Source organism: Schistocerca serialis, chromosome 6 (assembly GCF_023864345.2).
Source record: "Schistocerca serialis cubense isolate TAMUIC-IGC-003099 chromosome 6, iqSchSeri2.2, whole genome shotgun sequence".
Classification (NCBI taxonomy): Eukaryota; Metazoa; Arthropoda; class Insecta; order Orthoptera; family Acrididae; genus Schistocerca; species Schistocerca serialis.
Window position 1 is genome coordinate 156,121,377 of NC_064643.1, and position 24,418 is coordinate 156,145,794.

Below are 24,418 nucleotides of genomic sequence, written 5' to 3' on the forward strand. Positions count from 1 at the left end.
TCGCTCCAGGCAAATGCCGGGGTGGTTCCTTTGAAAGGGCACGGCCGACTTCCTTCCCCGTCCTTCCCTAAACCGATGAGTCCGATGACCTCGCAGTTTGGTCTCTTCCCCCAAAACAACCCAACCCAACCCCATAGTTTAGTTTCACCTAAGGATATTTGTCGACGGCCCGCAGGACGGTGGCGCTGGCCGGCGGCGGGACCGCGCGCGGCGACGGCAGCGAGTGCAGCGAGTGCGGCGGCGCGCTGCGCGAGGCGCTGCTGGTGTACCGGCGCGCGCACGGCTACTGTGCGCTGCTGGTATGCGCGCTCGGCACGGCGGCTAACGCGCTCAACGTGGCGGTGCTGACGCGGCGCGAGCTGGCCGCCGCGCCCATCAACCGCCTGCTGACGGCGCTCGCCGTCGCCGACATGCTGCTGATGCTCGAGTACGTGCCCGTCGCCGCCTACCTGTACGTCGTGCTGCCCGAGCAGCGCGATTACCCGTACGGCTGGGCCGCCATGCTGCTGGTGCACGCCCACCTCTCGCTCATGCTGCACTCCGTCAACGTCTGCCTCACGCTCACCCTCGCTGTCTGGAGGTACATCTCCATCAGGTGAGCCCACCACTATCCGCCACATCTCTCGCTTCTTAGATATCTGCCCAGAGATAGTGTGCTTAAAAGAAGTGTCCATTGTCACTGTGTTAAATCATGACGATACTATTAGTTTTCAACATACGCTGCTAAGCCAAAGCATCATGACCACTGCCCTCCACGACTTGGACGGTGCCCGGTGGTCACGTGATTCCACAGTACTGAGAGAACATTAATATGTGAGCTACCTGTATCTCAGAGTGCATAATTGTATTGATAGGTCTTCCTAGGCAGATACGATGCGATGCTTAGCACAGTGATCTGGCAGCTCTGGGGGCAACAGCGGATCACCTCGAGCTGCGGATCGATTCTAACTGGGTGTGGATAAGAGGTATGGGTGCGTCATTCCATGTTGTTTTGACTCTGCGACAAGAGTCCGTGAATCGAATTGTTTGCTTTCAAATCTCGGTACTCCATGATCAGATGTTTCCAGTGGGTCAGAGACTGGTAGAACACTCTGGCTAGAGAATACCCTCTGTCTAAGTTCATAATGGAACAGGACATATATGGTTCTACTATCTTGGTTATATTGTTGAAAGCTAACGTCATGGAGATCTCGAAGGCAGGACGCAGACCACTGGCCTTAAAACGTCATAGGTTTAATTCACGCTGTCAAAATTGCCACCTATGGGAACAAGGAGTGATCGTATTCAGTGACAACTGGCAGTCCACACCATCACTCGAGGTGTTCAACCTGTATGACAATGACAAGCATGATGCAGCAACGTTCATTGCCCTCGGATCCTCCAGTCATGGATTCGTCCATTCTGATGCTGTACGCAGGCCCAGGTCTCGTCTCTGTTGCAGCCTTCTGGGAATCCATAAAAACTGTTACCTTTCTGACAGTCCTTTGTTCTCCAGACATCTGTGGCCTAGATTTAAAATTATAGCATTCACATCGCAAGTTTCAGCCTTTGATTGGAATCTTCAGATGTAATAAATTCTCCAACAACTTCGTCCGGATACATAACAATTCCAATTAAGCATGTTGAACACCGTTCGTCTTACAATGTCTGACAATGAGGTACGCATCATACGATCACACAATACAAGAGAAGTAGGCAATGAATTACTGAAGGCAGTAATGTGAGCATTGCCATTTTTGAGCGATCTTGGGTATAATAAATTATTCTCTAAACTTTATCTTCGCTAAGGACACAGGCTAAAGAAATGAATTAAAATTTTTAGCACGGCTGAGACTTGAACCAGTATCTCCTGCTTCCTAGGCAGATGGGCTAACCGCTACTATACTGACGATTTAAGAAGGGAAAATGGGCTGAAGACATGAATTGAAGTTCCTGTTAGTGAGGGCACTGACAAAGCTAGTCAGTGCAGCTGTGTTATCCCCACATCTGCTTAGTACACAAGTCTCGTTTGCGTCCCGCCAGCGGAGCTTGGCACAGGCAGTTGTTTACCTGTTGACAGTTGCGAGTCGTTCTAAATATGGCGCACTACTATAGAAATGCAACGATGGAAATCACTTTTCAACCGCATAACGCCAAACCACGTGCGTATGTGGTTGAACTATTCCTACGAGACGATTTATGTTTGGATTGCCTGGGCACTGTGGGCATGCACTTCTCAATTACGGCCACCATTATTTACGTCGAGGAAATAAATTTCGAGGTGTGCACAACTGTGGCGAAGAAATTCGCGATTCGCTTAAGTTCGAACACCCTGATGCAAGGTGACGTCGTAAATGCAGCTTTCTGTCCGTACTAAAACGTGATCGGATATGTGGTCGAGAAATGTCGTCGATATATGAGACTTATGAGGTGTACAATGGTGTCCGACAAATAAAAATCGAACTGACAAAACATGTTCCATCGTAACGCAGCATCAGCATTTGCTGTGCGATAGTGATGTACATTGGCCAGCTATGCATGTGTTGTGGCTGCAGCCAGGAAAGTCATGACATGTCAATGTCGGCTGTCACAGGCACTGATTGGAGAATTGGTGCCACCTGTGGGGTCGATAGTCCTCCTCCTCAACCACTTCAAAGTAGTGATGACATCTCCAACGGATGAATAAACCACCCAATAGAACAGGAATGTCACGGGGTTGTGCATGGCATAGTCGATGCGCCCGCCATGGCGGCGGGCCGACAAGACATCTTCTACACTCAAGACGAGGTCTATTCTTCTCCTCCAGACCTGCTGACTATGATACCAAGGAAAGCTGACCCTCCATGAGCTGCCCGTAGGAAAGAGATATGGGATCAGACATTTGGAACTTCTGCACAACAGCAGCTAACTACTTATGGTCCAAGGGCAAAAGACGTTGAATGTGACTTGGCGACAAAATTGAGGAAGCAAGATAAGGACGATACAGAATGAGCACTTACTGCCCCAGCGACCAAGTGAATGGCAGTGAGTCAGTGGCGTTTAGGCGAAGGTATCCCTTTCTATCGTCGTCCATGACGACACCACCAGTGGTAGAGACAAGGCAACAAACTTTTCGATTGGCAAAAATCAACCTCAACACTGTCAGAACGTGTCATAAATTCTCCATGTTGCAAGAAATGCCTAATGCTGTGGACATCGACATGTCTCTCCTCCAACAGGTCCACGTAGCCCGTTTTCCTGACCTCTTCAATTACACGACTCATGTCTCCCATGCTTCGCCCAACGGTAGCGGAGTCGCCGTCCTAATTAGACAGGTCTTGGTAGCCAGTGACGTTCGATATCTCCCCAATTCACACGCATGGCCGCCACAGTGAACTTACTCACTAATGTCTATCTTCCTTCCGTTACAGGCTGACGGCCGAAACTCTCCAGATTTTTTGCAGAGGATATTGTGCTGCTCTGCCACTGTCAGCTAGACGATCTGGTGATTGACATGAACTGCATTTGCACACAAGCGCCTACGGAATGGCTCCTGCGATATTCCCCATGAGCTGAGTTTGACATTCTCATTCGTAATCTTCAACTGATGGAAACATGGCGCCGCATCCACAGGGATAGACATGGCTATGCTAAATTCACCAATCATTCGCCCAGCAGACACCACCGGATTTATGTCACTACAGATGGCGATACCTGATGGGGAACTATGGCCAACAGCTTTTTTTTCGGATCTGTTGCCCTACGTCTGCATCATAGCCCTCCGTCCCCGTCAGAGTACAGTGCAGTAGGAGCCCATGGGAGCTCACCACCATCCACTTGTCCTCTATAGTCTGTCATGTAGCTGTGGAAAATGTATGGAATAAGTGCGTCCGCTGCCATGGACTTTACCCCGCAGGCCTAAGATGAGGGACTCACTGCATAAAACCAACCCTCGGGCGATGATGTATGGTAGAGAAGCATCTGCGTGGCGCAGACACATATTCGACTTTTATTTTGTGCTGTTTAAGACTTTTCCGACGTAGTAACTGCTTCATTCGTTCACGGATGTCCTTTCGGAAAATGCTGAGGAAGCTGCACAGTATTTCTACGGGGCAGCTTCTCGTCATATTCAGGTGTTTACTGACGTATTTCTGCAATTACTAGCCAATACACACTACTTGGTATCACTTATTACATTCCTCACATGATATCCATCTTTTTGGTATTTATTCTTGTAATAATCTTCAACATTTTTTTATTTCCATAACGTGACTACAGTGCTTGGTGTCACATTGCACACTGGTGTTACCCATTTAAAGAACATAAATATTAACAAGAAAAATTAACTCTTATAGGTCAGACTACCACTTTACTTTGTTCTCAGCAATGTACACTACTGGCCATTACACTTGCTACACTAAGAAGAAATGCAGATGATAAACGGGTATTCATTGGACAAATATATTATACTAGAACTGACATGTGATTACATTTCCACGCAATTTGGGTGCATAGATCCTGAGAAATCAGTTCCCAGAACAACCACCTCTGGCCGTAATGACGGCCTTGATACACCTGGGCATTGAGTCAAACAGAGGTTGAATGGTACGTACAGGTACAGCTGCTACGCAGCTTCAACACGATACCACAGTTCATCAAGAGTAGTGATTGACGTATTGTGACGAGCCAGTTTTTCGGCCACCATTGACCAGACGTTTCCAATTGGTGAGAGATCTCGAGAATGTGCTGGCCAGGGCAGTAGTCGAACATTTTCTGTATCCAGAAAGGCCCATACACCACCTGCAATATGCGGTCGTGCATTATCCTGCTGAAATGCAGGGTTTCGCAGGGATCATGAAGGGCAGAGCCACGGTTGTAACACATCTGGAATGTAACGTCCACTGTTCAGAGTGGCGTCAATGCGAACAAGAGGTGACCAAGACGTGTAACTAATGGCACCCCATACCATCACACTGGGCGATACACTACTATCGTGATGACGAATACACGCTTCCAATGCGCGTTCATCATGATGAACACGGATGCGACCATCATGATGCTGTAAACAGAACCTGGCTTCATCCGAAAAAATGACGTTTTGCCATTCGTGCACCCAGGTTCGTCGTTGAATACACCATCGCAGGCGCTCCTGTCTGTGATGCAGCGTCATGGATAACCGCAACCGTGGCCTCCGAGCTGATAGTCCATACTTCTGCAAACGTCGTCGAACTGTTCGTGCAGATGGTTGTTGCCTTGCAAAGGACCACATCTGTCGACTCAGGGATCGAGACGTGGCTGCACTATTCGTTACAGCCATGTGGATAAGATTCCTGTCATCTCGACTGCTAGTGATACGAGGCCGTTGGGATCCAGCGCAGCGTTCCATATTACCCTCCTGAACCCACCTATTCCATATTCTGCTAACAGTCACTGGATCTCGACCAACACGAGCAGCAGTGTCGCGATACGATAAACCGCAATCGTGATAGGCTACAATTCGATGGTACGCATTTCTCCTCCTTACACGAGGCATCACAACAACGTTTCACCAGGCAACGCCGGTCAACTGTTGTTTGTGTATGAGAAATCGATTTGAAACTTTCCTCATGTCAGCACGTTGTAGGTGTCGCCACCGGTGCCAACCTTGTGTGAATGTTCTGAAAAGCTAATCATTTGCATATCACAGAATCTTCGCGTCTGTAGCACGTCACCTTGGTGGTGTAGCAATTTTAATGGCCAGTAGTGTATACGCTGACTCGCTTGAAAAGCGCAGATCCCAAGGGTTGAGGCTAAATTGTAGACGACTCATACAGCATGGCGACATCCAGTGCTATCTTCCTGGCCTGTTAGTCCGTCAGGAGGCACTGGGTGTCGCCATGTTCTGTGATTCGTTTACAATAACATTGTAGGCTCAACCTTTGGCGCCAGCCCTTTTGTAGCGAGTCAGAGCCATTGAAACACCTCATGATGACGAGTAACTGTCTCGTCTAAATATTGTGTACGTTCCACAACATTATCCGACGCAACGCCTGTGAACCAGTGAAGCGACTTTTGTTTTACCATCCTCTGAGAATGTTCACAATGACTTCCGTCGCTGGACAGACAGGCCTCAGTAAAACATGCCTAATGAAAGATGGTTTCTCTCGCACGCCTCCGTTTGGAAGGAGCCACAGCACATGAACATGAACATGTGCAAGACCGATTGCTCACAGAATAGCTTTTAATGTATCACATAATCACGGAGCACAGAAGGTGGCGATGAGTGCTGGTCCACTTTACCGATATGAAGGTGGTAGACGTCTCAACAAACAATGGGATACAGCCAAAGGTTGTCATGAGCATTATGCTCGACTGTATTCAGTGCAGCAACTGGATCCGGCAGTCATTACCGAAGTCTCAGGGTTGATCAAGCCCTCATAACACAATCATTGGAGGCGGTCTTGACAGGGGAGATTTCAGAGGACGAAGTGTCTGATGCCGTCAACAGACGTTTGGCCATCAAGAACCCATTGCCATATGGCCTCCAATTGAAGTTTTATCGAGCCTTCAAGCAGCTGTTGATGCTGTGTTAGATTGAAATATGCCAAGAACTGATGTCTCCAAAAGTACCACTTCCTGTTAGCTTCCTGAAGGACTGATAGTGACTATTCATAAACCGAATGGTGGGTCCTGTATCCATGGTTACCAGTTCTTGAAGCTGCTGAAGAGTGAAATGAAAATGTTCACTAGGTTAATAACACAAAGGTTCAGCTCATACAAGGTGTGCTGGTTTTCATAGACTTAAGTCAAGCATTTGACTAAGTTGACCTCTCATTCTTGACAGAAGTTCTCTGAAGCATCAGATACCCAGAACGCTTTATCGAAGTGATGATGTGCCTCCTAATTGATGCATTACAGAGTATCCTCATTAACAATCCAGTCATTAAATAGCGGCCATCCATATTCACCGCTCAGTGTGCCAAGCCTGCCCTTTGATATATTATGTGTTGGCCTTGGAGCGCTTGTTAGTGGCCTATGCCATCGACTCACTAGGATACTGCTCGACACTGCCACCTTCATATGCACCACATATGCAGCAGACTTTATGCTGGTACTCCATGGTGGTGATGATTTGAGAACCTCCACAGAATGGATCAAGACGTATGAGTCCGTCTCGGTTAGCCGCATTAACCTCGAAAAGTCAGCAGTCGTACAAATTGGGAAGGGATCATTATCTGACAGTGTCACCTTCTTACGCGTCTGCAACCAGATGAGATGCGATATACATCTTACACCATACACCATATGACGACGCATAATTATAGGCGCCTTCTGCACCAAATTAGAGAAGGGTTAGCAGATCACGACACTTCGAACATCCTCCAGGTACGCTAGGCCAGTATCTACCTAGTGTCGCACGTCCTGACGGTGCATAGACTCTTTTATTTACGAACCCAAGGCCCTGGTGCATTATGGCGATTCTTGGCTGCTTCGTTAGCACAGTTATCTTGTTCAAAGTTCGACGTGAATCGGACATGGGAGTACTAAGTCTAGTAAACGCTTGTGACAGAGCGATGGCCCTCTCCTTTATGCCAAATTTACGGTTAAGGCATCGCTGCCCCACAGCCTCAAGGACTTACTGCTTTAGTGACAGCCTCTCTCAAGTTCCTGGTGTCACTGCAAAACATCATGGCACTGTTTTTCTACCTTGGGCGTTTTCGCTTGGAACTCAGATATACACTTCTTTCCTGCTTCCACCTTTGTCGAGGGCAAGCAGATCTATCTCGTCCTACAATGGAAACAAGAACAGTATCCTGTAGTAACAAAATACCCCAACACGAAACGGTGTGTCGTATGCCGGACAGTCTACGCAGCCAAATTCGACTCCAATGTCCACTTGACATATGACAGTCAATGGTGGGATCCCCCAACTGCTTGCAGTGTAGTGACGTTGGACGAACTCCAACTTAACTGTGGAGATGTCCGAATAGCCGTGCGTGTTGTCGCACCGCTTCCCAGATGGGGTGGTGCGCCAGAAGTGGACTGAATCCACCCATTGGAGGGCGAGAAGGCTGGTACGCAAGCCAACCTGGAAGCGGTTTTTAGGCGGTTTCCTACATCCCACTAGATGCCTAATGGACAGGTATCCAAGTGCCACCTGAGTTACACGATTTGAAAAATAATTAGAAAAATTTCGGTCACTTCCATACATTCCGTCCGAGGTAATGGTGTGGCAACAGGAAGGGCAACCAGCGACCCGTTAAACTAACCTTGCCAAATGCGTTAATAACCATGTCGACTGTGCACCAGTGTGGGACGCAGACAAAAGAAAATGAAGAAGAACATAAACAGTTAGGAGAAAAAGTGGTTCAAATGGCTCTGAGCACTATGGGACTCAACTGCTGAGGTCATTAGTCCCCTAGAACTTAGAACTAGTTAAACCCAACTAACATAAGGACATCACAAACATCCATGCCCGAGGCAGGATTCGAACCTGCGACCGTAGCGGTCTTGCGGTTCCAGACTGCAGCGCCTTTAACCGCACGGCCACTTCGGCCGGCTAGTTAGGAGACCACATATTTCCCTTTAGCAGTACAGCAATGTTTAAAAGCTCCTGCTTGTCCTTGCTGCGAATCAGCTTAGTCCTTGGTTCATCGTATGTAGACTTACGGTCCTGCATGGCCCAGTGGAAAACCTGTCTGTCCTCTTCTGCGCTAATCATGTGGAACAACTGGGATACTGTATGGCATTGAAAATAGTTCTCCTGAGGTTATCCACTTCTTATATTCCTGATAGTCGTTAGACCCCCACCGTCGTGGACATCAGCATTGCGAAATGATACGTCTCTTTCACGATAAGCAAAGATTCTGTCACAGTCGAATTCCGGCACTTGCTGGTGGTCTTCTCGCCCTCTAACATGAGACCTAACTCTTTCTTCTCACTAATAAACAACAATTTCCAACTCGATTTCTCAATGAGATATCCGCTGTGTCATTTATACAGGGTGTTACAAAAAGGTACGGCCAAACTTTCAGGAAATATTCCTCACTCACAAATAAAGAAAAGATGTTATGTGGACATGTGTCCGGAAACGCTTAATTTCCATGTTAGAGCTCATTTTAGTTTCGTCAGTATGTACTGTACTTCCTCGATTCACCGCCATGATTTCATACGGGATACTCTACCTGTGCTGCTAGAACATGTGCCTTTACAAGTACGACACAACATGTGGTTCATGCACGATGGAACTCCTGCACATTTCAGTCGAAGTGTTCGTACGCTTCTCAACAACAGATTCGGTGACCGATGGATTGGTAGAGACGGACCAATTCCTTGAAAGCTCTCCTGACCTCAACACTCTTGACTTCCATTTATGGGGGCCTTTGAAAGCTCTTGTCTACGCAACCCCGGTACCAAATGTAGAGACTCTTCGTGCTAGTATTGTGAACGGCTGTGATACAATACGCCATTCTCCAGGGCTGCATCAGCGCATCAGGGATTCCATGCGACGGAGGGTGGATGCATGTATCCTCGCTAACGGAGGACATTTTGAACATTTCCTGTAACAAAGTGTTTGAAGTCACACTGATACATTCTGTTGCTGTGTGTTTCCATTCCATGATTTATGTGATTTGAAGAGAAGTAATAAAATGAGCTCTAACATGGAAAGTAAGCGTTTCCGGACACATGTCCACATAGCATATTTTCTTTCTTTGTGTGTGAGGAATGTTTCCTGAAAGTTTGGCCGTACCTTTTTGTAACACCCTGTATATAGAGCGTTGCAGCTGCCACTACCGATGTCGTGTTACATCCTACCTTCAGTAACCACAGGCCAGATCTCCATATTCTATCGCTCGCTACGGGAAAACTATTAGTCGTACAGAAAAAATAAACATGACCTTTCTGTAGAAATTTAATGTTGTTAAATTTTGTGCTTGGATAAGTTTTCGCTAAAGGCGGTAGTTTTAAAGTTATTCAAGAAAAACGTAAAAAAGGGACCTCCAGACGCACCCACACTCACACACTCACTGCACGGTGCTGCTTCCTATCACTATACAAAAATTTGCACATGCGCGAACTACTTCCACATTCGACCTTTTTTGGTCTTTGTTGGCCGGCATTATTATGCCATTGCCTTAGTCGATCACTTACAAACTGTATGAGTGACATTTGTGGAAATTCTACCTAACAACATCGTGGAATTTAATAGCACAAAATAAAAAATTTCTTCGTTGTATTTGTCACGACTACGAAACTATTGTGATTGTAAGGGTTACGCTACGAAACAGGACGCAATGTAGATCCTGACTGGTGACAGTTGAATGTGGGGGTGGAGATTCGTTTGGAGATCAATGTTCGTTTTGCTTAAATACCTCGAAAATCGTGGCCGATACAGCTCGCTTACGTAGTCGAGTTCACAGCCGGCACGGTAGGTCAGCGTGTTCAGACAGAGGGATAGCTGCAGTCTGTAATCAAAAAAGAAACAGAGTGACGGTATCGACAATGAACGGGTGCCATGCGTGATTCACCCCGAACAGATGCAAATGAGCAAAATGAGATCAACAACAACAATATGAATGTTTACTGACGGAAGCTTGTGCACTGACGCTCTGTTCAGGAGGTTAGCCGGTTCGAATGCTGGTGATGAAAAAAAAAAAAATTCAGTACTAGTATTGGGCCTGTAAGTGGAGAAGAGATGGTGGTGTAAAGTTCCTGATTGCCGGCTTTTGCGCCACTGCCGTGGTTTAAAAATCAAACCAATCCATAGTGTCTCAAGAAGTGAGGGGATGTGACATTGTTGATGGTGACTTCTCTGTCGGATGGGGGCATTAAGATTGGCTGCATCGTTGCTATTCGCGAGAACTAGGCTATGCGCCAGCAATGGGTTTCACCCTCTCCATTCTCTCATCATCATCATAATCATAATCATCATCATCATCATCATACAACACAAACATAGGTAGTGGGGCAGAGAGAGTACAAGGGCATTTCCTTAGTGTGGGCTAAATACATTCCTGGCAAACTTGATTGATTTATGACCCTTTCCCCCTCCCCTTCAAATGTTGTTATGCTCATTGGTTTATGACCTCCTAGGGGGTTGATTTATGAGTCCCCTGGGGAAAATATGTTCTTCTGAAAAATCCACATCCTCTTCCCTGACCCCAACTTCTCTGGGAAATCCCCAATCCCCCTGCCCCTCGCCAAGCTCACTTTTGCCTGCAAATTATTTGAAAAATTAATTAAGTTGATCAATTAATTAACCCTCTCCCTCATGGGAAATTCCCGAGCCTTCCTCTCCTCCCACATCCCCCTCCCCATCGAAAAGAAATTTTCAGGACAATCGCTGTCTGTGGTGAGCTGTTGGTGTGGAAGGTGCAACTATTACCCTGTCCAGCAACTACATGTCCTAGTCACTCAATTACACCACTGCAGATTTGAAGTATAGTTTGTTGGAAAATTTTTGCGTGTGTGCTCGCCTTGATGTCCAGAGATCTACTGAGCTAGCGCACAATGCCACCACCACAGGACGCCCTACCCATCACCCCCTCCTCCCTACCAGTCGAGAGAAAATTAGTGGGAACGGAAGAGCCGCAGCGCTTACTCTCGTGTGTGGGAGGCACATAGTTGTTGATCTGTTGCTGGAAAGAGAACACAAATCGTTCGGCTTCTCCATTCAATTGAGGATAAAACGGAGCACTGGTAAGGTGAGTGATACCATTGGCTGTACAAAACTGTTCAAATTCCAGAGCCGTAAACAGTGGCCAATGTCTGCAACCGAAACTTCAGGCAAACCCTCCAAGCAAAAAATAGATGACAAAGCCTGAATGGTACTTGGCGATATAGTCGAGTTCATGGGCACTTCAAACGGATATTTGCTAAAAGAATCTGCAACAATAAACGAACGAGTGTTCCAAAAGGGACCAGCAAAGTGAATATGCACTCGCCGCCTCGGCGATGGAGACTTTGGCCAATCTGAAATCATTTCCGGATGGGTCAACAGATTCTCAGCACAAGCGCGACACTGTGACGTCATTTGTTCAATGTGTGCGGCTATGGCCGATCAAATACTGTGTGTCCACGCACTAACTGATTATGCGTACATTTCCCTAATGTCCTTGGTGGAGCAATCACAAAACATCATTTTGGAACACTTTAGGAATAAGCACACGCGATTCTCCAGAGTCTGTTTGCAACAAAATCACGCTGTGCTGGATGGAGAGCCCATGCCGACGATCAAACCATCGGTGCTCGAAAGAATTCACTGAAGGAGGTAAGTAGTGCAGATGTAGTACAACAAAAGGTTCAAGGTTTGCTTCTGCGGCCTGTGAAATTTTCCTGTAGTGCAGTGGAAAAGACTGTGGAAGTTCAGTGTCCTACACATAGATCTGTCAACATAATGCGGCAGTAGCATCGAATTCAGAATCAGGACCAACAGGAAGGCGAAAAAGGGCGTCAGCATTTGCATGCTTCGACATGTGCCGGTACAGTATTTCGTACTCATACTGTCCCAATAACAACGCCTACCGTTGCAGGTTCTGAGCCGTACTTGGCGGAACATATTTGGACGGACGAAACCAAGACTTCAAATGGTTCAAATGGCTCTGAGCAGTATGGGACTTCAGCATCTGAGGTCATAACTCCCCTACACTTAGAATTATTTAAACCTAACTAACCCAAGGACATCACACCAATTCATGCCCGAAGCACGATTCGAATCTGCGACCATAGCAACAGGGCGGTTCCAAAGTGAAGCGGCTATAACTGCTCGGCCACAGCGGCCGGCAAACCAAGACTGAAGTGATTTATGGTACGTCACTAGGTAAAACTTCCGACCAAGCAGATATTGGTGAAACATGGTCGCGCCATAGATAATAACGAGCGCTTCTTCTAGATTTGCGAATACTAACATTGAGTCTTGGTCAATAATTTGGAAGTGAAAGCAATCGGCCTGTCCTGCGAACCAAATATGTGCGACAGCACAGCTCCGATTCTGTAAGAAGAAACGTCTACCTCCAAAACCACAGGCTTAACGGGATCGAAATGAACAAAGACATTTGTCACTCAACAAGAAATTTTCTAGAATGCATTCCGGCACTCTTTGGACCAAAAAAGCACATTCTTCCGGCGCAAATGATGCAGAGCCGCGATCTGGGCTCCTTGAATACAAACAGAATATAATATGTCAATATCCCGAGAACAGACTATGTTACGTTCCGCGGGCAGAATATGTACCGAATTTCAGTCTGAAAAAAGGCACATTTGTCCAGGTGACACTACGAACCTGCAGCTCAAAGCCCTTGAAAAATCATACGAAGGTTACTAATATGTTTCATCGGTACACTTTCTGACTCCACAAAATCGTCCAAGTAATTTGAACAGAAGGGAACTTTTGCAGTAAGCTGTTATATGAAGCGTTCGAATATGGCAGGCGTGGCAACGATGCCGAAGGGTAAGTGCAAAAATGTGAACAACCTTAAATGTGTGTTGACCAGAAACAATTTTAGACACTCCTCATCTAGCGGAATTACAGATACACATCACTTAAGTCAGTTGTTGAAAAATAGCGGCCTGCACCAAGCCTGTCATTAATTCCTCACGGTGAGGCTACGGATATGTATCGATTATGGTTTGTTGATTCACAGTGGATTTAAAGTCATCGCAAAGACGAAATTGTCCAGAAGTCTTTGGTAAAGTGACTAAGAGAGAAGCCCACTGACTAGCCCGGATAATAACTCCACTGTTTTGCCGTTCTTTAAGTTCCCTTGCAACATCGTCTCCAAATGCATGAGGGACGGGACACACCCGAAAAAACTTACGTTGCGCATTGTACTTCATTGTAACGCACGCTACAACGTTACGTACTCTGCCAAGTCCGTCAGACACTAAATCAGGAAACTCTACATTCAGTTGAGTAACGCTGTTAAAAAAAAATGGTTTAAATGGCTCTGACCACTATGGGACGTAACATCTGTGGTCATCAGTCCCCTAGAATCTAGAACTACTTAAACCTATCTAACCTAAGGACTTCACACACATCCATGCCCGAGGCAGGATTCGAACCTGCGACCGTAGCGGTCACGCGGTTCCGGACTGAAGCGCCTAGAACCGCACGGCCAGACCGGCCGGCAGTAACGCTGTCTTTTTTGGTTGAAAGCATAAACAGAAAGTACGTTGTCCTGAATACGAATATCAAACAAATCAAAAGAACTTAACCCAAAAATATTTTCTCGGTCTCTCGAGCGCAAAATTGTAAATGTGACTGTTCTGGTGTGAGACTGGAATGTGGCAGTCAAACTACATGTAACATGCACTAGCATGTTCTGACAGTTACACTCAGCAAGTTGCGTGCTCAATTTTGTCAATTGTGGCGAGTCCAACTCTATATACGGAAGCGCCAGTGTGTAACTGAAGTGACACACACCATCCAGCTACCACTAAGCTAGCAAACAGTTTGCCTGACTGTCGTTGTACAACAGATCGGCGGGGTAAAGACACATTGTGAATTTGATCATTACTAGTACCAGTAGCCAGTTTAGAAACAACTACACTGAAGTGCCAAAGAAACTGGTACACCTGCCTAATATCGTGTAGGGCTCCACGAGCACGCAGAAGTACCGCAATACTTCGTGGCATGGACTCGACTGATGTCTAAAGCAGTGCTGTAGGGAATTGACACCATGAATCCTGCAGTGCTGTCCATAGATCCGTAAGAGTACGCGGGGGTGGAGATCTCTTCTGAACAGCACGTTGCAAGGCATCCCAAATATGCACAATAATGTTCATGTCTTGGGAGTTTGGTGGCCAGTGGAAGTATTTAATCTCGAACGGGTGTTCCTTGAGCCACTCTGTAGCATTTCTGTACGCTTAGGGTGGGGCAGTGTCCTGCTGCAATTGTCGAAGTGCCTCGGTATGCACAATGGACATTAATGGATGCAGGTGATGAGACAGGGTGCGTACCTACGTATCACCTATCAGAGTCGTATCTAGACGTATCAGGGGTCCCATATCTCTCCAACAGCACACACCCCACACCATTACAGAGCCTCCACCAGCTTAAACAGTCCCCTGCTCGCATTCAGGGCATATGGGTTCATGCAGTTGTCTCCATAGCCGTACACGTCCATGCGCTCAATAGAATTTGAAACGAGACTCGTCTGACCAACCAACATGTTTCCAGTCATAAACAGTCAAATGTCGGTGTTGAGGGGCCCAGGCGAGGCGTAAAGCTTTGCGTGGTTCAGTTATTAAGGATACACAAATGGGCTTTGGATCCCAAAGCCTATATCGATGATGTTTCGTTGAATTGTTTTCACGCTGACACTTGTTAAGGCCCAACATTGAAATCTGCAGCAATTTTCTGAGAATTGCACTTCCGTCACGTCAAACGATTCTCTTCAGTCGTCGTTGGACCCGTTCTTGCAGTATCTTTTTCCGGCTGCAGCGATGTCGGAGATATGATGTTTTACCCAAATTCTTAATATTCACGGTACACTCCTAAACGGCCGTACGGGAAACTCCCCACTTCATTGATACCTCGGAGATCCTGTGTCCCATCTCTCGTGCGCCGACTGTAATACACGTTCAAAGTAACATAAATCTTGATAACCTGCCGTTGCAGCAGGAATAACCGATCTAACAACTGCGCCAGACACTTGTTAGTGCATGTAGGCATTGTTGGTTGCGGCACCGATTCTACCTGTTTACATATCTCTTTATATGAATACACATGCCTACACCAGTGTCGTTGACGCTTCAGTGTACATTCACTGATTAAGAAGTTCCTGTGTGTTTACGAATGTGAGCATGGGTAAATTTCTTTTTATGTTGCAAACACGCGGTGTGTACATAACCTGGTTTCCCACATGCAAAGAAAGTGAAGCTCCGCGAATGGCACTTTTATCTTTTATGTGTGGAAAAGCAGCGGCGACATGATTTCACAGCAGACACATGCAAGCACACTAATTGTTTACTCTGACAGGGCGCGGTGGCCTGTTTGCGCACAGTCGTCAGTCGCAAGGCCGTAGCTGTTTGTGTCTTTGTGTTACACTGCAAATGAGAGCTACCTCAAAGCTTTCCACGCCTCTATCACATAAGCCCTGATGTTGAATAATTTGCAACACTTGTTTCAAAGTTGGATCAGAATGTTTAAGAAATTGTTCACGAATCCTATTATCTGGCACATTGTACGTAATTGCACCATGAATAACTGCGTCACTTTAGGACAGTCTACAGATACAATGTAAACAACCTTGTCGTTTCAAATCCTGAAGGTCAGTGAACCACTGACGTTATATCTGTTCTTTCCGTTACAATAATTCAAAGAACTTGTAACGAGCTACCTCTAACTGATCCTCGTAATACGTAGAGAGGACGGGAACTGAATTCTCAAAAACTTGCAAGGAATAACTTCCGAGCAAAGGGGTAAACTCCTGTGATGGCCGTTGACAAGAAGTAACAAAGTTTCACCGCACTCTGCACTTTATGTGTAGCACAGTGAGTGTCGAACTGAGCGTAGTACTCGTTCCATTCGTATTGTTGTTCATCGAAGGTGTGGAACGATGGAATGCACGAAGACAGTGCCATGGTTGTAGCTGGCTGTAGGGGCGGTGTTTCTGCTGCAGCGGCTTGTGTGTTAATAAGGGACTACCGTCATCAACGTTTCGTGGTTCTGAAACTCTATAAACTTCATTATTTCAAAGCCAGAAGCATCCGGAGGATTAGGCGCCGATGGTGTAGCAAGCGGGTTCATTTGAATGAGGAGAGCACCGCAGCAAAGTTATAGATACAGTTATACGCAAATAGTAGAAATGGGCTTCCGAAACAAAAGAGAGACATAGTGACGCACTGTCACGGAGCGGCGTAGAGCAAAGGTAGCGTTTGTTCTGGAATTCTCATTGCCAATTGTTGTGTCCGCTACTGTGGAAGTCAGCACCGACACAAACAAGGAAGGAGAGAAACTGCTATAGCAGGTATCGGCAATCTGAAAAGGGTTTGTATATTAAACTTACAGATTAATTTTTTTTGGGTCATCAGTCTTCTGGCTGGTTTGATGCTGTCCGCCACGAATATCTCTCCTGTGCCAACCTCTTCACCTCAGAGCCGCACTTGCAACATTCGTCTTCAACTATTTGCTGAATGTATTCCTATCTCTGCTTTTCACTACAGCTTTTGGTCTCTACAGCTCCCTCTATTACCAATGAAGTCATTCCCTGATCTCTTAACAGGTCCTATCATCCTGCCTCTTCCCTTGTCAGTGTTTTCCACATATTCCTTTCCTCTCCGATCCGAACCCTATCAGTCCATCTAATTTTCAACATTATTGTGTAGCACCACATCTCAAATGCTTTGATTCTCTTCTGTTCCGATGTTCCCACAGTCCACGATTCGCTACCATGCAATGCTCTGCTCCAAATGTACTTTCTCAGACATATCTTCCTCACATAATAACAGCAAACTTCTCTTGGCCAGGAATGCCATTTTTGCCAGTGTTAGTCTGCTTTTGATGTCCTCCTTGCTCTGTCGGTCATTGGTTACTTTGCTGCCTAGGTAACAGAATTCCGCAACTTCATTTAAATCGTGACCATCAATACTGATGTCAAGTTTCTCGCTGTCCTCATTACTGTTACTTCTCATTACTCTCGTCTTTCTTCGATTTACTCTCAGCCCATAATCTGCACTCATTTGACTGTTTATTCCATTCAGTAGCTAATGTAATTCTTCTTCCCTTTCACTCAGAATAACAATGTCATCAGTGAATCGTATCACTGATATCCTTTCACCTTGAATTTTAATTCTGAACCTTTCTTTTATTTCCATCACTGCTTCTTTGATGTACAAATTGAACAATAGGGGTGAAAGACTACATCCATGTCTTAGACCTGTTTTAATCCGAGCACTTTGTTCTTGGTCGTCCACTCCTATTAGTCTCTCTTGACTCTTGCATATACTGTATACTGCTTTGCGCCCTACAACCATAATCTAATATATTGCATATTTCTCGTGTCTCCCCATAGCTTACCTCTATGTTTCTCAGAATTTCGAACATCTTGCACCATTTTATATTGTGAAACGCTTCTTCCAGGTCCACAAATCCTGATTGTTCTTTAGTTTTTCTTCCATTATGAACCGCAATGTCAGACTTACCTCTCTGATGCCTTTACCTTTCCTAAAACCAAACTGATCGTCATCTTACACTACCTCAATTTTCTTTTCCATTCTTCTGTATCTTATTCTTGCCAGCAACTTGTCTAGCAGGATAGAGGGGATTAGGTTGTGGATAGGGGCCAAAAAAGGGTTGCTGTCAGTTGCACTCAACATACAAACTTTATTCATCAACACACAATATTACAACAAGGATGCAAAACATTTAAAACTTTAATCGACCTCCTTTGATTAACTTTAGATCGGCTGAAGGCCACACTCAAAATCCAAGACACAAGCTCCAAGCAAGAAATTGAAATACAGGGTTCTTCTGGAGGCTTCACCAAAGAATATTTTCTAAATCTTCAATCTAAACAGGCTGAAGGCCTTAGCAATTTAATTTTAATGAAACTTGGCTGGAGGCCGCATATTTAGCAATAAGAAGAATTTCAATCAAAGTCAGGAGACCTTATCTTAAAACATATTCGGCTGAAGGCCCCACATAAATTAATAACAATCTCATGCCCTAAGGGCAAGACAAGTACATTAATTTAAGGGATATTGACACTCGGCTGAAGGCCACACATCAACCAAATAACTAAATCCTAAAGGAACTTACTATGTAACACACAAGGAACGGCGCTCAAAAGTTTCCAAGGGTCGGCCTGGGATTGTAAAACAAACGCCCGTTAAGCTGATTGTGCGATAATTCTCGCACCTGTTAGCTTTTGCTGTCTTCGGAATTGTGTGGTTGATATTGTTCCGAAAGTCGAATGGTATGTCGCCAGACTCATACATTCTACACACCATCGTGAGTAGCCGTTTTGTTGCCTGTTCCCCCCCCCCCCCCCCCCCCATGACCTTGGAAGTTCTGATGGAATGTTATCTATTCCCTTTGTCTTATTTGATCTTACGTGCCCCAAAGCTCTCTTAAATTGTGATTCTAATACTGGATCGCCGGCCGCGGTGGCCGTGCGGTTCTAGGCGCTCCAGTCCGGAGCTGCGCTGCTGCTACGGTCGCAGGTTCGAATCCTGCCTCGGGCATGGGTGTGTGTGATGTCCTTAGGTTGGTTAGGTTTAAGTAGTTCTCAGTTCTAGGGGACTGATGACCACAGCAGTTGAGTCCCATAGTGCTCAGAGCCATTTTTTTCTAATACTGGATCCTCATCTATTCTAAATCGATTCATGTTTCTTCTTCTGCCACCTGAGACAAATCTTCCCCTCATACAGCCCTTCAATGTACTCTTTACACCTATCTGGTCTCTCCTCTGCATTTAACAGTGCCCGCATCTCGTGGTCGTGCGGTAGCGTTCTCGCTTCCCACGCCCGGGTTCCCCGGTTCGATTCCCGGCGGGGTCAGGGATTTTCTCTGCCTCGTGATGGCTGGGTGTTGTGTGCTGTCCTTAGGTTAGTTAGGTTTAAGTAGTTCTAAGTTCTAGGGGACTGATGACCATAGATGTTAAGTCCCATAGTGCTCAGAGCCATTTAACAGTGGAACTCCTGTTGCTCTCTCAGTGTTATCAGACTTGCTTTTAATTTCACCGAAAGTTGTTTTGACTTTCCTACATGCTGAGTCAGTCCTTCCGACAATCATTTCTTCTTCGATCTCTTCATATTTTCCACGTAGCCATTTCGTTTTAGCTTCCCTGCACTTCCCAATCATTTCATTTCTCAGCGACTTGTATTTCTGTAATCCTGAATTTCCCTGAACTTTTTTGTGCTTCCTTCTTTCATCGATCAACTGAAGTATTTCTTCTGCTACCCATGGTTTCTTAGCAGCTACCTTCTTTGTACCAATGTTTTTCTTTCCATCTGCTTTGATTGCTCTTTTTAGAGATGTCCATTCCTCTTCAACTGTACTGCTTACTGAAATATTCCTTATCATAGTATCTACATCGTTAGAGAACTTCAACCGTATCTCGTCATTCCTTAGTACATCTGTATCCAGCTTCCTTGCATACTGATTCTTCCTGACTAATCTCTTAAACTTCAGCCTACTCTTCATCACTATTACATTGTGATCTAAGTATACATTTGCTCCTGGGTACGCCTTAAAATCCAGTATCTAATTTCATAATATCTGTCTGACCATGATGTAATCTAAGTGAAATATTCCCGTATGACCCCGCATTTTCCAAGTATACCTCCTCCTCTTGTAATTTTTGAGAAGAGTATTTCCTATTACTAGCTGAAATTTATTACAGAATTCAATTATTCTCTCTTCTCTCTTATTCCTTGTCCCAAGCCTATATTTTCCTGGAACTTTTTCTTCTACTCCTTCTCCTACAACTGCATTCCAGTTTCCCATTACTATTAGAGTTTCGTTTCCCTTTAGGTACTGTATCACTCATTCAATATCCTCATATACTTTCTCTGTCTCTTCATCTTCAGCTTGGGACGTCATCATATATTCCTGAAGTATCGTTATCGATTTTGCTTTGCTGTCGATTCTAATAAAAACTGCCCTAGCACTGGACTGTTCACAATAACACACTTTCTGCCCTATCTTCCTATTCATAACGAATCTTACTCCTTTTATACCATTTTCTGCTTCTGTTGATATTACCCTATACTCATCTGGTCAGAAATCCTTGTCTTCTTTCCATTTCTCCTCACTGACTCATACTATACCTAGATTGAACCTATGCACTTCCCTTTTCAGATTTTCAAGCTTCCCTACCAAGTTCAAGCTTCTGACATTCCACGCCCCGACTCGTAGAACGTTATCCTTCCGTTGATTCTTCAATCTTTTTCTCATGGTCACCTCCTCCTTGGGAGTCCCCTCCCGGAGATCCGAACGGGGAACTATTCCGGAATCTTTTGCCAATGGAGAAATCTCCATGACACTTTTTCAATTCCTGGTCACACGTCCTGTGACTAACTTAATGTGTCTTTAATGCAGTGGTTTCCATTGCCATCTGCATCCTCATGCCGTTGATCATTGGTGACTCTTCCACCTTTGGGGTCAGTTTCCCATTCCAAGTACAAGACTGTGTCCTGAACCTCTGTCCGCTCCCCCGCCCTCTTTGAGAAGGGTGTTGGCAGAATAGGGGTGACTTCTTATGCCGGAAATCTTCGGCCGCAAATGCTGATTATTATTCAAAAATATAAAGGGTGGCTGGTTTCGAACCCGTGACCGATGACGTTTTAATTAATAACCACGGGCGCTGATCGGCAGAAACGTTTCTTTCTACTAAGGGAATAAGCAACACGGAAATTCCTTTGGCTCCTACATGTATTGGCTATTACTGCTTGCAGAACGCAGGCTGAGTAACGTCTTCCTATTACTCAGAAATAATGCTCTCGAAGACTGCGGTTAACTAGGCCCCCCTGCGATGGGCGGCTAGTTAAGTCAGTGTTGACAGGGAGCGGTGAACCCTGTCTTGCTGGAGGTGTGGCGCTGACCGTGATTTGCTTTGGCCCTCTGCTCAGCGCCTTCTTGATGCCGTTTCGAGGCCCTGGGATGGTCGGTGTGCAGTAGGTGCTTTGGGACTCCGGACCTGCCTGGGATGTTACAAGTAGTGTAATGGAACACGTTGTAAATAAACAAGCCGGCCGGTGTGGCCGAGCGGTGCTTGGCGCTACAGTCTGGAACCGCGCGACCGCTACGGTCGCAGGTTCGAATCCTGCCTCGGGCATGGATGTGTGTGATGTCCTTAGGTTAGTTCGATTTAAGTAGTTCTAAGTTCTAGGGACTGATGACCTCAGATGTTAAGTCCCATAGTACTCAGAGCCATTTGAACCATTTTGTAAATAAACAAACAACTGTGGCCACTAGAGTAAACGTATCCCAGTACAAAATTCAACTACATCAAATTTCCTACAGATAGGTCCTGCTCATTTTTTTTCTGTAGGACGAATATTTTTCGCGTAGAGAGCAAGAGAATATGAACATCACGCACGTGGTTTATGAAAACCAGATATCTATAGTGGCAGCTGAAACACACTGCATATAATGTAGATGGCTTTAATCCCACCTGCTCTTTTGTACTCGCCCTGAAATGCTGACCATTTGCATATCCAAACCTTTACTACACTTAAAGTCTGTTTGAAGCTTTCGGTACGCTGCCTCTATGGCGTTGCCATTTCAGTAGCTTTCAGTGTACCTACACTAGAAAGGCTAAACGAAAGTAGGTGTAGTCCAATGTGCTGTCCCACGCTATGTGACAGTAAACCACACGGAACTCATTTACTTGATCAATCCTCAGGTCGTGGCATTGACAATCGCGGTGCATCTGCGCCCTGAACACCACACTGACTTTCTGGGTGCCGAATGCAGGGAATGTAATCATGGCGTGCACGGAAGGTGTAACATATCTCTCCGGAATGGGCGAACGCCCCGCCATTCCTGGTAGCAGCTGCTCTGTTTGGTGCCTGTTGCGCTAATGGATACGGCCACCTGGAGGCCGTGGTGCAGCTGGCAAATAGCGAGCCGCACATACGGACAGCAGCACACGTGTCTGCACAGTGCAGTGTTTTGGGGTACCCACTGTACGTTCTTAGCTGCAAATGCTCGCTACGCGTAGCTTTCATTTGTATGCGCTCTGAAGTTGACTACCTCCGTTTGTGGCTAATCTGGGTCACTCTTCCGGTCAACATGGCCAGTACCGATTACATTAAGGAAGACAGGGGTCATAATGGGGAGATGCGATAAGCACCACTTAATAAATATATTTGTACAATTAATTATGAAACAAATGTGTTCAAATTGTGTTTCGTTTGTCACATTTGCAAAATAAACCTTTTTGCTATTAGGTAGTAAAAGCAGTGGCTCGTTTTTTTCAGGTTACTATCTCTTGCTGTAGGGGCCGTAATTTTGATATTTTTTTTAACCAGCAAGGTAAAACAGAGGCCACTACTACCACCACATCAAGTGGATTTAGTGCTGACGTACCCACATTGAGCCGTGAACAATTCCCAATTTATCAAAGGGGGACAATTGAAAATTATTAATACTATTATCAGTATCATGCGTGCAATGGTCGTGCCAAGCGCGCAATATTGAGTCTTTATCCTATCATTAAAGACGCGAGACCTGCACGACCTTATTGCAACTGTTATCATGAGAATAGTTCTGCATTATTCTACTGTTACGCTAAGGGTGTTTTCACGTAATGAAAGGGAGAATGTAAAGACTAAAGGACTCATTTATTTAACAGTTGAATATTGAACAATTGTACAATGAAATGGGCACAAGTTTTCAAGCTAGGGAGACCTAAATTCTGAGCCAAATTTTGCACGGGAGAACTGAAAGAGCTATTGCCGGACGAAGTGGAAAAGTGACCATGAAATTATACACTTTAGTGTCGCATTGCAAGCTACTGTGACTATCACATCGCGCACACTATGTCCAACTGTACACGAAAAACCCACAGTCATATAACCCGAGGAAATTGCGTAAACCGTAATTTAAGCAACGCACATCAGTAAAATGACCTATAAGGTTCCCTCAGGGCCGCAGGGCGCGAATCTACAGTGCACGTCGGCGCTCATGCTTACCGGAACTTCATCTTCTGGAACCAGCACCCCCAGCATCAGGCACGGTCACACTAGAACTGACTACTGCCCCCTTGTCCACTATCCACCCGCGGAGGGCGGTTGGCGCCCACCCGAGAAAAACGGGCGCGCACCTGAACTGGCCAATAAGAGGGCCAGAATGTCACAGGGAGGTGACCTCGCGACGTGAAAATCGAGCAGGAACAGCAGTTCCAAGGTCGGTAAGGCAGGTCGGGGAACGGAGGACAGGAGAAACCTTGGCCACTACTGGACTTTCCAATGACACCACGGGCTACCCTGGAGATCGGAAAAAGGATGGGAAACGGGAAGCCATCGTGGCTGCTAGGAAGACTGCTGCTCTCGCCCATAAATGAAGAAAATTCCTGGCCCCAAGCTCCTCTCACAGATCAGTGTCAGACAAACTGCAAACATCGTCAAATAAATTAGGCAACCCATAGAAATTATTAACAGAGTCTGAATTATTATATTACCGAATACCAGAATATGAAATACGAGCACTGAATGGTGCATGAAGTTCACGTCTTTCAGTAGGGCTGCTATCTTTGAATTAATTGATAGAGTTTCATCAGAGGAACTTGAGACATTACGGAGAATTACATTTAAGAGCCAAAAAAACCGTTACACCTGCATAATACCGTTTAGGGGCCCGACGAGTACACAGAAATGCCGCAACACGACGTGGCGTGGACACTGTCTGAAGTAGTACTGAAATGCCCTGCATAACCCGCAGGACAGGACTGATAGAATAAATTGTGGAAAGGGGCCAAAATAAGGGTCTGTCAGCTACACTTGAACATGTAACTTTTATTATTTGATCAAACAT

General features: G+C 45.7%; 1 protein-coding gene across 1 annotated transcript in view; it reads left to right on the forward strand.

Annotated features, from left to right (window-relative positions):
- Window positions 1-230: 230 nt before the first annotated feature.
- The window catches only part of LOC126484708 (G-protein coupled receptor dmsr-1-like), a gene marked incomplete at its 5' end in the record, with an annotated part of 81,091 nt that continues 56,903 nt past the window's right edge, over window positions 231-24,418 (forward strand). Inside the window, one exon of the mRNA XM_050108304.1 lies at window positions 231-595. Coding sequence (XP_049964261.1) covers window positions 231-595 — 365 coding nt within the window. The remainder of the gene's footprint in view (window positions 596-24,418) is intronic.